This window comes from Pectinophora gossypiella, chromosome Z (genome assembly GCF_024362695.1).
Source record: "Pectinophora gossypiella chromosome Z, ilPecGoss1.1, whole genome shotgun sequence".
Classification (NCBI taxonomy): domain Eukaryota; kingdom Metazoa; phylum Arthropoda; class Insecta; order Lepidoptera; family Gelechiidae; genus Pectinophora; species Pectinophora gossypiella.
The window spans coordinates 5,173,687-5,192,846 of NC_065433.1; the positions used below are offsets into that span (position 1 = coordinate 5,173,687).

The window sequence follows — 19,160 nt, forward strand, 5'->3', positions numbered from 1 at the left end:
TTCCCGTTTCCCGCCGAAAAGCCTTTCCATAGACATTTTTGTTTAGCTGTGGTGTTGCCATAGTAAAAAAAATCAGACGCAAGTACCATTATGCAAAACTAGATGGAGTTATATGTCAAATTGTCGTTAATCAAAGCATTGATGTTGTTTATTGTTTTGAATTTTGAAGTAATATAAAAAAGGTATAAGTCGTTAAACAGTTTCCTTGTATTTTCTATTGTACTTCTTTTTATTTGCCGTTTTTGTGACAGAAAAATGTAAGTTTATCAATTATACATACAAAATCACGCTTATTTTCCGTTGGCGCCAGCAGGCCTCTGCCTACCCCTCTGGTCTCTACAAGATTGCTGTATATACGAGCCCTTATTTATGTGAGTAAAGCGCAGTGTAATAAGTAGAGTAGTTGCGCTGCGTTATTTATCCCATCGGATAAGTTCAACCTTTGTATACTGGTACGGCACCCCTTTAGTGCGCGAGTCTATTTAACACGCACTTGATCGAATTTATTTAATAATGTTTCCACAACTGTGCTTATACTTACATTTTTTACATTCTAAATACCTTCTACCTTTTTATTAAATTAAATATACGATTTCGCTGTTGGTATGGCTCCAAACTATCGGAAAGTCGGAAACGGCTCGAATGGGCATAAGTCGGAAAAACAAAAATATGTAGGTACCTGCCTATTCTATTTTTTTATTTTTCAATAAGTATCTTCTACGTAGTAGGTATATTATTGCACATTATTATTCTCTGTGTAAAGTATTTATTTTTTAGTGTCAAGCAATTAACACTCATACATTTCATTTATTTTAGGAAATAATACTGACAACTGACAGAAGTTCTTTATTCACTCAGTCATCTTCTGTTATTGAAATATTTCTATTATTTACATTAACCCGCAGTCGAGCCACGTGGTGGAATTTGCTTCTGTTGATTCAGGGGAGAGAGGCCTGTAGATAACCAGTAGAGTGACGTATACTACCCCGTTTTTTATTATGTAGGCAGTTACGTCATTGGGATACCTTAGGAATCCTTTTTTTTAGGAATATTGTAATGTTATACAATGTTCATTTATTACGCCATTGAAACTCCGTGTTATTAAATCACGGGATCTGATTAATATTATTAAAGTTCGTTACATACTTACTTCCTTTTTAGCATCAAAAATGGCTGCGAAGCGACTCAGATTACTTGTAGCTCAGTTTTTAGCAGTTTATTGAATTACGGAGAGTTTTTGTCTAGTTTCTTATTTGGCTACAAAATAGTAATATATAGACATATAAGTATATTTATATAAGTATAGTAGACACATATTGGGAATGAAGTATAGTTCATTATATCGTCTAAGTAATGATATTACAACATTATTATTGCGATTTTTATTTAGGTGATCTAGCCAGTTCAACAAAGAGAGGGTGATTACTTCCGTCGAAGTCGATTGTATATTTTTTACTGCATTTTTATATTAATGACTGCTAAAATGACGGAAATGGGACAAAGGGTGTAACCTAGGAAAATGAAAACAATTCCTTTTATAATATATTTTGCATAGTATAGTTTCGATCTCTTAGAATAAGTATAAAGTGCAATAAATACAATCGTTACGAGTAAGTAGTGATGTGTGATGACATAATTGATGAAAAAAGAAACAATAAGTCTGTCACTATGTCCAAAGAAACAACAAAAACATATAGAGCGACGCTTTAAATATTTACTTATATGATGAATTTATTTCCGCATCCTTATGAGACTACCTTGCTTCAGTAGTGCTTCGAGCATGTTCGCCAAAGCGAGATTGCCCCACTTCTTTGCTGTTATCAGGGCACGCATTGCATCCTTCTGGGATGGACTGCGTGTATCTGGTAATAGCATTCTGAAAGTAATCTCTGAGAACGTATCAAGTCCGATTTTTAAATAATATATTGGCTCTAAGTACACCGGAACGCAAACCGGAAATAATAGTATTAGTATTAACAATATTAATACTTCTATTAAGTATAATAATACTTAGTTAATTTTACGGGTATATTCTATTGACATATTAATTGTAAATGTATGGGTGTTTTAAGCCACAATAAAGAACATAATAATATATATATATATATATATATATATATATATATATATATATATATATTATCGGCCTCTTGTTTTATTTCTTCTACATCTAGTTCTTTTAGAACAAATTTTTATAATGACAAATCGACAATATCAACAAAGTTATAGATTATTGCATAAATAATAAGACCTAGTGACTGTATGTAGCAAGACTCCCCTAATGGACACAATTATTGTTTATTAAGAAAACAAGCTTTGTTACGATAGGTTTTATCGTATATTAAATTATATAGTATATGTATATTTATCGAAAATTGTGTCTCTGTAGTTCATAAACGTCAAGGGAAGTACATACCTAGGTATAACTCCTGCAAATTTTGCATGCAATGCATTTTACACCTACCTCTTGCCTTACTATTTTGCATAAATTACGTTTTTAAATACTGCTAGTAAGGTTTTAACATTACTGAAGCTCGTTTTCAAATTTTTTTTTGTTAATAAAATAGCATTAGGTAGGTATTTGGGTATAATCAAATTAACGCTTTCCTTCAACAGGTTTCTGATTAATGTAATATCATTATAAAGTTTCCACACATTTTATAAACTCAAGGTAAATAAATAAAACACGTTATGAATCAAGTAGCTCTTTGCTGATCCAACGGAGTTTACATCAAATATGATTTACGTAGGGCATATAATGCAATCTTAATTACTATACGTAAAAAAAAAGAATTTAAACATTTTGGCACACGAAATTGACTAACGACTACTTACTCATACAAATAGAAGGGAACAGGTTTTGTAGACAAAAACTTGATAAGTACTACACGTACTTACCTACATATACGATAGTCTACTGGAGTTACTAGAGCAGATATCAGTTTACACTAATTAGTAATAAGACAAAATTCTTAACAATATAAATAAAACAAAGATTCACAACTTCTTATCCTATTCTACAACATTGTTCATCGAATGATAAATTTTTGAGCCTTTTTCAAATAACACCTGTGTTAATAATAAATAACAATAAAATCTAATCAAATTTGTGCCAAGTAATGAAAATAAAGTAGCGTTTGTAACATAAAGTCACCCCATGGCACAGAGTAACTAAAACAGATATTCCTCGAAGTAATTATATACAATCAATAATAATAATATAATAATTTACTTATGAATAGTACTAAAACAAAACGATTGACACTCAAAACATGTCTATTTTCATGTAAGTCGACACATCGCATTGCGCGCAGCCAATCGCCATAGTTTTGGACTTCGCTGAGCATAAAGAACAACTTCGCAAATCAACAGATATGGATAGCCCAATGTATGTTTCAGGCAATATGATATGTCAATCTTACCGACATCAGCACAGGTGTGGTTTGTTTGGCATATGTACCAACCTGCCCTACACAACAATAAGATTACTAAACAACGTTAACCACCAATTCAAAGACAAGATAATGTTAAAATACTTTGGAATGAAAGCATCAGTCTCCACTTTACAAATGGATAAAGTTTAGTAAGTAATAAATAGGGAACGAACCTTAGACAGTCAATGAGGCACCCGGTGGCCTGTTTAAGTAACATTCACTTTAGACAGCAGCTTCGGCTTGGGATCGTTAGTTGTGTGTCCGTGTTTCGAGTGAGTGCGCAAATGTCGCGTGATCATGTCCCTGCGACAAGCAGCGTACGGACACATCGGGCAGCGATATGGCTTTTCGCCTGTGTGCGTGCGTTGATGCGTTGCGAGGTGGTCAGACCTCGAGAACACCTGCCCGCACACTCCACAAGAATATGGCTTCACACCGCTGTGGAGTCGAGCGTGCCGAGTCAGCATATCTGAACGCGCAAATCGTCGCCGACAAATATCGCATTCGTAGGCACGCGCAGCTTCTGGAGTGCGCGGCCTGTGGCGGGATGCAATGTGCTTAGCGAGGCGGTCGTGTAATGCGAACGTTTGCCCGCAGGTCTCACACGTGAATTTAGAACCCGTAGTGAGAGCTTGTTCCGACTTGACGCTCAGATCCAGTGGGGCCTCCTCCGCCGGCGTCTCTTGTGTTTGGTTATAATATAGAAACCAAGGCGGAGGTGGGTAATTATTGTTATTCCGTAGCTGCACTGCCAGCTTGTCGAGCAGCCGCGAGAGTCGCCGCCGCTTGTGCATGTGGTCCGGGCTTTGCAGGGCTGCGTTTGCCATGCTAACCGCATACCGGCTGCTGCCCGCTCCGGATCCGCCGCTCTCCAATGTTGCGTTCCATTGACCTGAACAAACGAAATAAGCACCTATTAGTTAAACATACCCATACACTTTTGGAAAGCAATATGTTACCTTTGTATGCGTATATGTCGAAGTTTTTGTTTACCTTTATGTTCGAAATAAATGTTTTTATTATTATTATGTGTCATCATAATATTCGTTGAACCTTAGAGAATCTAGCATTTTTTCCCATTTGCAAAATATTATTAAGTAGAAAGAAGATACAATAAAGATATAATAAATCACTCATACTACTCATACATACTGTGAAATCTAAAATAGTTTTTATTTAGAAACTCGAACTGTTCGCTATTGTACTTTGGGAATAATGTATGTTTTTTGCAATGCCGTAGTCATGTTCCCGAACATCTTTTGAGGGCAGGTGGGTTTTTTTCTGACTATTTATCTAGTGAGATGGCAAAACATGAGCAAATATTACTGGTACATTGCTCCTTTAACGCATCTGTCCATTAAACGACACGGGCGAATCTTATCCTCAGTTTGCTATTGGCACAGCGAGGATTCCTTTTCAACCAATCAGATGTGTTTGCGGCGGCACAAAGGAAATCCCCTAGGGTGTTTAAGCCTAAGATATTCCAGTACTGGTGCGTAGCAGTTTTTTGGGGGTATATATCTCTCACATAGAACGGTAAGAGGCGTAACTAATGTCTTGGCAGGGCTGGGGGGCTATTCTGTCAATATAGAGAATTGACTGTTAGCTTAAGTAACTAGCATCGTTGTGGTTTTGGTGTTACGTTAATAAATATGTTAAAGAGTCTATTTTCGCAGCAAAGTCGCAGTAATATTCAGGGGGAGTAATCCTTCGCATTGATCGTTAACGAATTTGAATATGATTTTGTTTTATTTTCCGATTCTATTTCACATGGCTTTTCGCAAACCATCGGTTAGTAAGTAGTAGCTGAAAATGGAATAGATAATGATAACGAAATCACTCTTGCATTTTTAGAGACACTGAGAATGGAGATGAGATCTCCAAAAAAACCTCCACCGCGCCCAAAGAATAAACCACGACTAAACCAAGCGACTTCAACCACTTGAGAATTAAAAGACAACAGACAAACTTATGTTATTATTTTCAGAATCAAAAGCTTCATCTGTCGAGATATCACGCACAATAAGTTTTACATTCAGTCTGGTCGAGATTTGCATTGTGACAGTTGGATATGATAAATTAAGTTTTGAACCACGTCAAATTTAAATAGAATTATTATACCTATTTAATTTTAAAAAAGCTAACATGAAAATTTTATTCAATATAAATTTCAGCGTTTTACAGCAGCATATTATATTATTATTTAGCTTTTGCTTTTTCGGCAAGTCAGTGTTAAACTTCTGTAAGTATCTTGAGTTCAAAGATTTTATCCTCATTTTACTATTTTATGTCTTTGTGTTTTATGTTATTAAATAATATTTACGTCTCTTCATCCGAGTTTTCAAAACAGTTTTGTCAGAAAAAATAGGTATCTACCTAATAATAAAAAAATCAAGCTTCTAATATAAATAGGGCCTTCAATCCACGACATACCAAGAATTACCGACTAAACCATTGAATTCTCTATACAATTTGCATATAAATAAATTGGTATCATGTATTAATTAGTATCTATGAATTAAAATATAAAAATGTATTTTAATGGAAAATAATAGGACCCTACATATTGTGGAATGTAAGAATTATACTTTTTTAGATACTTATTTTACTATTTTATGCTAGATTAATCCAGGTAGGTAGGTAGGATCTTATTGGAGAATAAAACTTATTTGTTAGTCGCATCAATGCAATGTGACTGATATTTTGAGTAAGTAGGTATGTGTAAAAAGTCTATAAATAAATTATTAATTTTGAATAATGTTTAAAATTTTGATAACCGTATTTAATTTTCTATGTAACATGAATAACAGTAACTAACCAAGTACTTGAGTACTAGGTAGGTACTCCGTCTCACAATAAGATAGGTACCTGTTACTTATTAGGATTAGTCAAGTCAGAATTTCTGTCAGTATAGCTTACAAATTAGTTTTACTACTCGTGTCATGCATTGCTTTAAACAAAATACGTACATATTCAATGAAGCTCCGTGCAGACGAAAACAGATGCATCTATCCAAAAGTGTTCGGCACAAGCACTTTGTTCTTTTTATTTATCTATCACATTTGTGGGATGCACTCAGTTTTAGCACAAGCATCGAGGTGCGTGGAGTGAACGGTACGTAAGGTCGGCGGGTCGGGCGCGCGACCGACCGGTCCCGCCGCCCCCGCACCCTGCGTGGAAACATTGGCCGATCACACGGATCAGCGCGCGCGCAGGCGTACAGCGGCACGTGTCGCGAAAGACTGACTCGACTTGCTCGCTAGCCGCCCGCACCGCACCTGCCACGGTGCATCCACCCAGCCATGGAGCTTACAAGTAAGTACTATCACACACACACATACACACCCACTAACATGCTTATATGTTCTTAAATCGCAATAATTTTATACATTAATATTCCATATTACAATACTTACAAATCCTAAATAATACAAACTACTATTAAGTATTAGTAGTGCATAAGCTTACTTCGATTTTACAATCCCAAAATAAAATGTTTCTAATTCTATGAACTACCCACCTAAAGACATAAACAGTACCTACCTACTACCGCCCTAATAAAGTACTTAGTCGTTGATGTTTATATAGTTCATCAAGACATCGCGTTGGCATGGATTAGGGTAAGGTTTACCTACCGCAGAATAAATAGGTACGTAGTAGTTACTTTAAAAAATATTTCCCTCATACGGCAAACGGGTAAAAATACTAGTACAAAGGTCATCCTAATAAATCATAATTAAACTGCTGATTGTTTACCTCTTATGGCTAAGGTGTCTATTGGACCTATTTGCTGCACCTATCATAAAAAAATATTAAACTCCAAAAACATTATTTCAAAGTTACACCTATTTGTTGCTAGGCCTACCGAAACTATGGAGCGACGACATCGCGTCATGTCATGGGAATCGAGGTTCACTGGAAAATTATTTATAAGAATTTATACATGCTAATTAATGTTAAAAATAAATATATTATTAAAAAAAATTGTGAGAACACTTTTTAATAATTTGTTACGGACAGCCGAGAAGAGGAGGTCGCGGGCTAAGTTAATCCACGCACGACCCGCTAATTGCGTCGCGAAACGGAGGAGCGACGCGGGGAGCGGTGCGGGGAGCGACGCGGGGCATGGCGCGGGGAGCGACGCGAGGAGCAGATACATGGCGCGGCGCTCCTGATTGGCCGACGTAATGCGCGCACAGCCCGCTAGTTCCGGACCGAAGATTTCCAATAAGAATCTGATTGGACACGACACGAATCACTTCTTCTCTACTTCTCACTGATTTTACATCGATTATTTACGAATTTTTACTTAAGATTTTTTACTTGTATTTTACTTTTTAACTTTGTATTTTTAATGTGGTTTGCCAAATAAACCGGATCTTCACTTGCACCGCGGGTTTTCTTCAGTCCCAGCAAATAAAATCTGCATAAGCAACAGCGGTGGTCCTTCGTCGTCGGATAGAAGAAACCTGAATCCTCAAGAAAGAAGATGAACCCTCAAGAAAGAAGACGAATCCTCAAGAAAGAAGACGAACCCTCAAGAACGAAGACGAATTCTCAAGAAAGAAGGCCTACTCTTAATACGGAAAAAAGAAGAGGAAGTCTCAAGAGAGAAGAGGAAGTCAGAAGAGGGAAGAGGAAGTCTGAAGAGGGAAGAGGAACAATCAAGAACCGCAAGACTGAAGATTGGTCTAACATCGATATAAAAACATCGATATATTCTTAATTTCAACTTCTAGTTTCAACTTCCTAATTTCAACAAGGTAGCGCAGTCTTGTCCACCTAACGGTGCCAACGGGAGGCTGTGTGCACATCATACGTCCGTTAGGACGGAAAAGTGACTCCTTGAAGCGGGAGTCGCTACTCGCACAGCCTTTTTCGAGGTTACGAGTTAGCCGTATAGCCTTTTTCGAGGCTGCGGTAGCTTCTGGCTTACGCCGAAGAATGCCCATCACGAGGAGCAAGAAGACCTTTGAAGCTAGAGAGAAGACCTTTGAAGCTAGAGAGAACACCTTTGAAGCTAGAGAGAACACCTTTGAAGCTAGAGAGAACACCTTTGAAGTCAGAGAGAAGACCTTTGAAGATAGAGAGAAGTCCGCGCCCGCCTCCGCCGCGCCAATGGTACTCATCGAGAGAGACAGGGCCGCGCTCCCGCGCACCACGACGTCAGCCATGCACATCGATGAACAGCCTGCCAGCACGTCGGCAGCGTCCGCGAACACGGTTGTCCCGCAACGACGACTCGTCACGTCCACGGAAGGGGGGCAGGTGCAAGTCCCGCCTGTCAGAGCAAGTACCCGCTCCGTGCGATCGATGCGCTCCACAGCAAGTACGGCGGCGCGCATCAGACAAGCCGAGCTCGACGCGGAGATACAATTAGCTGAAATGAAACAGCAGGAACTCCGTCTAGAAGCCATCAAAGTCAAGGCGAAACTTGAACGGAGCGTCGCAATGATAAGGGAAGAAAGCGAAAGAGGAAGCCAAATCGATGAACAGGAAATCGCCGCTGAAACGCACACGGAGGAACAGCAACGCGTCCACGACTGGTTGATTGAAATGGAATACAGCCAGCCGCGGGGGGAGGGACGACGCCCGCCTCAGCACAGTATGGAGCCTGTTCTATGCGCGAGAAACGCGCACGCGAGCGAGCGAGATGGAAGATGGAATCGAGAGGCACGAGGGAAAGAGACGGAACTACGCCCGCCTAGCCCTATTCCTAATCAACGTACGAGCTTTCATGCGACGAATAAAGAAGAGGACACGGTCGATAGAATAGCACAAGCGCTAGAAAAGATCGTGAATAAACGTCCGGTGCCCCGCCAAGCCCACGAGCTGCCTACGTTCAGCGGCGCCGCGACGGAATGGCTACCCTTCAAGGCGGCCATGCGGGATTCTACGGCGATGTATAAGTATTCAGACTACGAGAACCTCGCACGGCTACGGAACTGTCTACGAGGGAAAGCACAGGAGACAGTCGCCGCGCTGCTATACTCGGCGACTAGCCCCGACGAGATTATGCGAACACTGGAGCAATGTTTTGGAAGACCAGAGATGTTGAACGAACGAGCGATGGAAGATATAAAGAAGTTACCTAAGTCCGGTACGTCCGCGGGCGAATTGAACACCCTCGCGGTCAAGTTGAAGAACATCGTATGCGTATTAGGTGGCGTCGATGAAAGAGGATATCTCCGAAACCCCATGCTCACACGAGAGGTCATCGAGAAGCTAAGCCCACATCTCAAGTCTAGGTGGTATGACTTCGCCTACGAACACGGAGACCCATCGGAAGCCGAGATAGCAACGCTGTCAAGATTTTTGGAACGTGAGGCCGACCGTGCGATGCGATTCTCATACGCCACATCACCCCAGTCGCTGAAGGAGACTTTCAACAATCAAGAAAAGAAGTCGTTTTCACGTGAAAGGCCACGTAAAGACGTGAAAGTCTACGCAACCACTGAAACACCCACCGCACCGACCGTCGAGAGAGAAAAGGAAGCCGTCACAAAACGATGTCTATGCTGCGGCGGCAACCACGACGTACCCGATTGTAAGAAATACAAGAGGATGACGGTCAACGAACGATGGCAGTGGGTGAAAGAAGAGAAAATATGCTTCAAGTGCATCAACGGAAAGCACAGGAGATTCACATGTAAAGCAAAGAGGTGCGGAATAGAAAACTGTCTCTTACCTCACCACAGTACGTTGCATATGGACGCGTCGCCCGCCGCAGCTACTCAACCGAAGTCACCGCCAGTAAACGAGGAAAATGTCTTGTCCGCGTCGGCCACTACAAGCGGCCCGGTCAAGGTGTTATTGAAGGTGTGCCCGGTGGAGATACGCGTACCGGGAGGACCGTCATTGAAGAGGTACGCGCTACTAGACGAAGGCGCTACCATCACGCTCATGGACGAAGGCCTAGCGAACGACCTCGGCGCCAGAGGACATGTGAGCCCGCTACACATACACGGGGCCACAGCGAGTCAAAAGGAGACGCAAAGTCGTGTCGTCAAGATTGAAGTACGAGGCCAACATGAAGAGCAGTTTCACGACATCACCGCCCACACGGTGAAACAACTTACGATCGGAAGCCAGACGGTGAAAAGGAAGTTCGTCGAATACGAACACTTGAAGCACCTACCACTCGACGACATGAGTTACGAATCGGCGCGCCCGAGCCTACTGATCGGCGCCGACAACTGGCATCTGATTATCTCGAAGGAAATCCTCATCGGCAAACGCTACGAGCCCATCGCATCACGCACCGAGCTGGGATGGACGATACATGGCACGGTGCCGCGGAGCTTGTACCGAGGGGAGGATCAGCTAGTCCTCCACGTACACGCCAAGACGGAAAAAGACGTGAGGAACTTCGCTAATGAAGATGAGGAATTAAACGCGCTCATCAAAACACACTACGACGTCGACGCCCTAGGAATTGCCTTGATAACGAAGCCGAGGAAGGCCGAAGAGAGAGCGATCGACATCTTCAATAAAACCATCGAACGAGTCAACGGAAGATATCAAGTGGGCCTGTCATGGAGAGACGAGCAAGTAGTCATGCCGCCCAGCTATGAAATGGCTTTCAGGAGACTGCGGACTATCGAGAGGAAGATGGATCAGTCCCCCGAATTCCAGGCAGCCTACACAAGCCAGATAGAGAACCTACTCACGAAGGGATACGCTGCAGTAGCTAACGGAGACGAGAGAGACAACGACAAGTCATGGTACCTACCTCACTTCGCCGTGACGAACCCTAACAAGCCAGGGAAGGTACGCCTAGTCTTCGACGCAGCCGCCAAGTCGAGAGGAGAGAGCCTGAACGATCACCTCCTGGATGGACCCGACTTACTGCGAGCCTTACCGGGAATTCTCTATCGCTTCCGAGAAAAAGAGGTCGCCGTCACCGCCGACATACGTGAGATGTTTTTACAAGTAAAGATTCGCCCTGAAGATCGACCGGCTCAAATGTTCCTGTGGAGAGGTAACGAACGAAAGAAGCCACCCACGGAATACGTCATGTCATCAATGATATTCGGCGCTCGAAGCTCACCATTCCTAGCGCACAGTGTGCGCAACCACAACGCACGCGCGCACGCTGAGACACACCCCGTGGCCCTCCGAGCGATAACAGAGAGCCACTACATGGACGACTTCGTGGAGAGCTACGCGACCAAGGAGGAAGCAAGACGAGCAGTACACGAAGTAACCTACGTACACGAGCAAGCCGGGTTCATACTAGCCGGCTGGAACTCGAGTAATGAAGACGTAATACGAGACATACCCCCGGACCGCCGCGCGCAGCTACCTAAGGAAATGGGAACCGCTGGTCATCAAGGCAAGACTCTAGGTCTAATATGGGAAGCCACTAAAGATGAACTAATGTTCAACACCGCGCTGCCTAGGGTACCGGAGGAGGTCAAGACGTCAGCACGCCCGCCGACTAAGCGCGAAGCCCTCAGCGCTGTCATGTCGATCTTCGACCCACTTGGACTGTTAAGCCATCTCACCATAACGGCTAAAATCCTACTGCAAGACTTATGGAGACAACAGAGGATAGGATGGGATGACCAAGTGCCGGAAGAAGCCGCCGAGGACTTCACTAAATGGATACGAGCGGTCGACAGCGTGCGAGAAGTTAAACTACCCCGTTGCTATGCGCCAACGAGGGGAGTACTGGAACGTCAGCTACACGTATTTAACGACGCGAGCGACAGAGCGTATGCCACGGTAGCGTACTGGCGAATAAAGTACGGAAACGGAGAGGTCATCATCACGCTCGCCGGCGCAAAGGCTAAGGTAGCACCGGTGAAGGCACAGAGCATACCGCGACTGGAACTGCAAGCCAGCCTCATAGGCGCACGACTCGCCCACAGTATACAAGAAGAACATAGACAGAAGGCTGACAGGATCGTGCTCTGGTCAGACTCGAAGACCGCTCTCCACTGGATTCGCAACGACATCATCAAGTACACGCCGTACGTAGCTCACCGCGTAGGCGAGATCGCTAACCTCACGCACGTCGAACAATGGAGATGGATACCGAGCGAGTTAAATGTAGCCGACGACGCCACACGACCTAACTACGAGGTGCGAGCCGACCAAAGATGGTTCATTGGCCCGGCGTTCCTCCGGGAAGAAGAAGAAAGGTGGCCATCGGAACGCACCGAAGAGGAGAATGACAACGGACAAGACGAGATAGTCTGCGCCACGGACAACAGCGAGGGGCCGGCCTACCTACCTGACATAAGTCGGTTCTCCTCTTACGAGAGACTCGTACGTGCGACAGCCTACGTCTTACTGGCCGTCGATAAAATGAAGAAACGAACGCGAACACTGAAACTCGCCCATATCACAAAGGCAGAAGAGCTATGGTATAAGAAAATGCAAGAGGACTCGTACTCCGACGAAATAGAACGGCTGAAAAAGGACTTGAAGTTACGCCCGAACAGCGCGCTGCGTAAGCTCGACCCACGGATAGACGACAGAGGCTTACTTACACTACACGGTCGCGTGGGCGTGGCGAGAATAAGCGAGCAGTCAAAAAGTCCGCTAATAATGGACGGCCGCCACGCTTTCACCCGGCTACTCGTCGCGCACGCACACAAGGCGGCGAACCACGCTAACCGAGAGCAAGTTGTCAACGACCTGAAACAGAAGTTCTATATCACACGTATACGACCTACAGTACGAGCCGTGGAGCATTCATGTCAACTCTGCAAAGTGAAGAAAGCCAGACCGAGACCGCAAGTTCACGGAGACCTGCCCTACGAAAGACTCGCAGCGCACGCGAGGCCATTTAGTTACACGGGCCTCGACTTTTTCGGCCCTATGTACGTCACGGTCGGGCGACATAAGGAAAAGCGCTGGGGCGCCCTGTTTACGTGTCTCACTACGCGAGCGGTCCATATAGAGATCTCACCGTCGCTATCTACGGATTCCGCTATTATGTGCCTACGGCGGATGGCGGCGCGGCGGGGGTGGCCAGTAACAATCTACAGCGATAATGGGACGAACTTTCATGGCGCGGACGAAGAGCTGCGAGCAGCGCAGCGAGAATGGGGTCCACAACTCAAGGACTTCGCTCTACTACAACGAACGAACTGGAAATACATCGCACCCGGGGCACCGAATCAAGGTGGAGCATGGGAGCGGCTAATACGCTCGGTTAAGACAGCGTTAGTCGCCACACTACACGAGCGCTACCCCAGGGACGAAGTACTCGCCACATTACTCACGGAGGCAGAGTACACGGTCAACGCACGCCCTCTCACTCACGTGCCAGTTGAACCAGGAGACATGGAGGCGCTAACACCGAATCACTTCCTACTGGGGACTTCCGGCGGCCTACCCACTACCGGGCCGTGCAGGGAGGTAGACAGGAGGACCTGGAGAGCCACGCAGGCGCTGGCTGACGTGTTTTGGCGTCGATGGCTAACGGAGTACCTACCTACACTCATACCACGTGGAGGCACACGGAGCGGGCGCGGAGCGGACCTGAAAGTTGGTGACGTCGTGATTATCACTGATCCAGTACTGCCGAGGAACATCTGGCCACGAGGTGAAGTAATCCGACTGCATCAAGGACCCGACGGACTGACCAGAGTCGCTGACGTACGAACAAGAGGAGGGATATTCCGCCGACCTCTACGACGTCTCGCCGTCCTCCCGGTGAAAGAAGGCTGCGAAGATCTACGCCGAGGGGAGGATGTTACGGACAGCCGAGAAGAGGAGGTCGCGGGCTAAGTTAATCCACGCACGACCCGCTAATTGCGTCGCGAAACGGAGGAGCGACGCGGGGAGCGGTGCGGGGAGCGACGCGGGGCATGGCGCGGGGAGCGACGCGAGGAGCAGATACATGGCGCGGCGCTCCTGATTGGCCGACGTAATGCGCGCACAGCCCGCTAGTTCCGGACCGAAGATTTCCAATAAGAATCTGATTGGACACGACACGAATCACTTCTTCTCTACTTCTCACTGATTTTACATCGATTATTTACGAATTTTTACTTAAGATTTTTTACTTGTATTTTACTTTTTAACTTTGTATTTTTAATGTGGTTTGCCAAATAAACCGGATCTTCACTTGCACCGCGGGTTTTCTTCAGTCCCAGCAAATAAAATCTGCATAAGCAACATAATTCATAAAATATGTTTTGAACATATTAGCTTTTTTTAATATAGCAAGTATTGCTATAGGTACTTTGTATACCTACCCAATGGAAAGCATAAACAAAAACAATGATTTAAAACTTTAAAATCTTTATTTTCCTCCTTTACTGATGTTTATCTGTCTACAGTCTGATTGTAATAGCATTTTTTCTCTATGATAAATAACGTAAGTACCTAGTGAATTATTGTATTATTTTGGATGCTAATATTTTTTGTAGCAATAAGTTTTTTCGGCTTTAGTTAGCCGGATTTTACATCCTATTATTTTCATTGTTTAAGTACATTTAAAATACATTTAACAGTGTCCGTGGTCTAGTGGTTAGAGCGTTAGGCTAACGATCTCGAGTTCCGGGTTCGATTCGCGATGGGGATATTGTCGAAATCACTTTGCGAGACTGTCCTTTGTTTGGTAAGGACTTTTCAGGCTTGAATCACCTGATTGTCCGAAAAAGTAAGATGATTCCGTGCTTCGTAGGGCACGTTAAGCCGTTGGTCCCGGCTATTAGCCGTAAAAACACCTCCATCAACCCGCAGTGGAGCAGTGTGTTGGAGTATGCTCCGTACCCCCTCCGGTTGATTGAGGGGAGGCTGTGCCCAGCAGTGGGACGTATATAGGCGATTTATGTTATGTTATGTAAGTACATTTAAGATTGTTCCCTTTGCTCTATTATTTAAGATCTTTGCTTCCTTATTATGTAAAAAGAAAAGTGATTTCAACGTAATTCGTACCTGCCTCTTATCACCTACAATCTATTTTAGGTACTCGAAAAACCGTTACACACACCACGCAACATTAGGTATACTCATCACAGTATGAGTAGATTAATGTACTCGTAGGTACTACCTAATTATTGTAGGTGAGTAAGTAGTTAATTTTGTAATATTATAAAGCGCGCTAACAATGAAGGCTGCCACTGTCAATGGAGGCATCACATTTCGAATTCGGTAATCCTTTCATAAAATAATATTGAAAATATTATTATTTTCGATAGATTTTCGTGCGTTGCCGATATCATTTCACAGAAATGTATTTGTTTTATGAAATATTTCATTTATATTTTTATATAAGTACCATTCATATTTTTAACGAGGGACTTGTATTTTGAGTAGTGTACGTATGTTACGTATTAGGTTACAGATGATAATTCTCACCTTAAAATAAAAGCGGCCAAGTGCGAGTTGGACTCGCCCATGAAGGGTTCCGTAGCAGTAAGTAGTAAAAGTTATTGTCTTTTTTCTATTTTTTGTGTGAAAATATTAATGCGGTTCACAGAATATACATCTTACCAAGTTACAACAGTATAGCTCTTTATAGTTTCGGAAAAAGTGGCTGTGACATACGTACGGACAGACGGACGGACAGACAGACAGACATGACGAATCCATAAGGGTTCTGTTTTTGCCATTTGGCTACGTAACTTTATAATATGTTCACAAATTGCGGTAATAAGTCATAGAGCAAAACGGACCTCCGCTACTAAGTACTTGAAGCTCCTACGTAACAGACTGTCTATGAGCGATTGGATGGCAAACAATATGACATAAGCTATATTTCCAATTGGGGCGGTCAGAAGTACATTTATCATGCGATGAACTAGGTAAGTATATAGGCACTCACGCTTTACCGGGCTTTCTGTTATACCAACGTGATACTAGGTGGTCGTACCTTTTTAATGGACGAACCAACGTCAGCGAAACTTGCGCGTAAGTAAGGTTTATCTTTTTGATGCAAGTCCGGTACCGAGAATCTTAAGGACGTAATATACGATCCCGACGACCCGATTACTCTAGCCATAGAGGCAGCCAATCAGCTCGCGACACCAAACACTTCAGGACCCCGATACCGACCCCGCCGGCGTGGTCGACGATTTCCCTCATTCAGCGCTTATCGCTATCGACCCGCTAGGGTCCATTAATTCTTTCAAATATTTTTCCTCTCAGACGACGCCCTGAGCCGAGATTCGCGCCCAACTGGGCACCCTCAGGCCTGTTGTCTTAAACGTTGTACCGGGTGAGAGCCTTCAGCGCTCCCCATTTGTCCGGCCAAGTAGTTAATGCCATCTGCGGCAAATCTGAATAAGTCAATTCAAAAAAAAAGGTAAGTACCGAGAATCGAACCAGCGGCTCAGCGGCGCTACCCGTTTGAGATGCCGATGAAACATTGTCACACCCCGGACACTTCATACAAAACATCTCGTTTTACACAGACACTACACATTGATGTTAGTACACGCGCATACGACTATGTATGTGTGACGTCTGACGCCTATACGATTGAAGACTAAAGTAAGACCGACGGGTGGTTAGGTAAACCTAGCTCAGCCGCTAGTGAAGAGCGGAGAGTCACAGTTCTACGCAGTATTATTCTTTATTCCATAACACTGTACCTACCACAGTGACCAAAATGATGGTAAACTGTCACCATATAACAGTTTGTTAGGTATATAATGGAGAAACTATCATCATCGCTAACGTCTTTTCCAAAATGAAGTTCAATAAAAGTAAATATATAATAATACATAAATCCCCAGCCCGTTAACGTCCCCACTGCTAGGGCACGGGCCTTCCCTATTGGATAGGGAGATCGGGCCTTAAACCACCACGCGGGCCCAGTGCGGATTGGTGGTTATTAACGACTGCTAATGCAGCCGGGACCAACGACTTAACGTGCCTTCCGAAGCACGGAGGAGCTCGAGATGAAAACTTTTTTTTTGTTCTGTGGTCACCCGCCCTATGACCGGCCTTTGCGAAAGTCGCTTAACTTCAACAATCGCAGACCGAGCGCGTTAACCGTTGCGCCACCGAGCTCCTCGACTATTAAAGTAAAAAGGAACAAAACTTATGTAAAGAGAGCTTTATAACCTAACTTTTGGGCAGATAACATCAGAGTACAAGAAAGTACAATTTGAAAAAAGAAAAGCAGCCAGTGTCTTTACTATTAAAGAGTTTTTACAACGGAAAGATTTCCAGTTTGGGAATCAATAAATCAATCAATAATACTTTATTGCAATTTGCACTACGACATATACACACAGGGCATAAACATACGAATATAAATAAGCACAATAGGTGGCCTTATTGCTAAACAGCAATTTCTGCCAGGCAACCAATTTCAGGCAGGGAATGTGCCCGGAACAACACTGTTACCAATGTACTGATTACTTATTGATGACTTGTGGTTCTGCCCAACCCGAAAGGGATTCACGCATGACTGTCGAAATTTTTTTCAAAATGTGATGTCCGGTAAAATTTACCTACACATACTTAGGTAGGTAATTTCACTTATTCAAACGACATACGAAATGGATACCTATTCAAATTACCTATTATCCCGCGAGCAACCAATACAAAAATAGCAAATAAGAAGGTAAATAAGAAATAGATCGCACAGCCGTGAAAGTTGAATAGCGGCAAAAGAAAAAAATAAGTAGATACTTAAGTTACACAAGTTCAGATAAGATTCAAATGAAAAAAAAACTAGCTTACTTAGGCTAACTTAGGCCTCGTCAATGCCTTCGGGCAAGTCTGGGACCAAGAGCAAACACATCAAAGGTAACAAAAAAAAACTTGCATACGCTTAAAAAATGCGCGAAGAAGTCTTCGACTTACCAGCTAGTTTGAGACTGTGTGCTTTTCGAGGGTCTAACAGAGCGTTCATCACGAATCATAAAAAAAAAAATCACCAACTTCACTTCCTATGCTTCCGATAACAATAGGTAACTGTTCTCTAGGTACCGGAGATGTAGCTCGCCCGAGCGCGTAGCGGGGAATGAGTCCCGTTACGCAAAATCACGACCAAGGGGTGAAATAATAATGTAGACCTAGAATCGAAAAGAATTACGAGGTGGGCTCGGCTCTACAAGGGCGCGCAGCAGATGCATGGCGTGGGAACGGGGGTGGCGCCCCATACAGCTGTCTTAGACGGTCACTTAGCACTTAAGACACTGGCCCCGATTCCTGCAGACACTTCCTAATTTTCGTAAAGTAATCTGATTACGATTAAGTATTTATGGGAAATCAAACAGTGGTGCTAATTCCTGTACACACCATCTTATTTTATTTTAAGTTATACCCGTCATTTTCTTATCCGCAGAAAAAGAAAGGGGCGGATGTTTGACAGCTCTTAATTTTAGGAAGAATGAGTAAATTAATGAATAACCTGGGCGAATAAAATAGGCATCTCGCTGGTATGCAATCCGTTTGACGTGCTATCTACTTAACTCTGTCGGGTTATCGGCCGATGTAAAAATTTTAGACGGTTGTGACTTGTGTTAGATTTCTGCTTAAAAATGGACGTGTATTCCATAAATTTTATGCCTGTCGATTACCCGTCCTTTTCCTTTTCGGCAGATAAGAAAATGACGGGTACTTATAACTTAAAATAAAATTAGATGGTGTGTACAGGAATTAGCACCACTGAATACTTAATATTAAGACTCACCGTTTGATTTCCCATAAATAATCACTATCCTATATTCCCACCTATCTAAATAAATAAAATAAATAAATAATCGTAATAAGATTACTTATTCATTTATTTACATTTCACGACATTAA

At 43.2% G+C, this 19,160-nt stretch overlaps 2 protein-coding genes across 2 annotated transcripts; one reads left to right on the plus strand and one right to left on the minus strand.

Annotated features, from left to right (window-relative positions):
* Nucleotides 1-2,695: 2,695 nt before the first annotated feature.
* On the minus strand, nucleotides 2,696-5,491 carry LOC126380226 (zinc finger protein 135-like). The gene is made up of 2 exons (XM_050029487.1): nucleotides 5,404-5,491; nucleotides 2,696-4,326 (listed from the first exon to the last, which is right to left on the minus strand). The coding sequence occupies exons 1-2, from the start codon at nucleotides 5,489-5,491 to the stop codon at nucleotides 3,641-3,643; spliced, it is 774 nt and encodes a 257-aa protein (XP_049885444.1). The 3' UTR covers nucleotides 2,696-3,640.
* Nucleotides 5,492-8,552: 3,061 nt separating this feature from the next.
* LOC126380230 (uncharacterized) lies at nucleotides 8,553-14,177 on the plus strand. The gene has a single exon (XM_050029494.1). The coding sequence runs from the start codon at nucleotides 8,553-8,555 to the stop codon at nucleotides 14,175-14,177; it is 5,625 nt and encodes a 1,874-aa protein (XP_049885451.1).
* The last annotated feature ends 4,983 nt before the right edge of the window (nucleotides 14,178-19,160 follow it).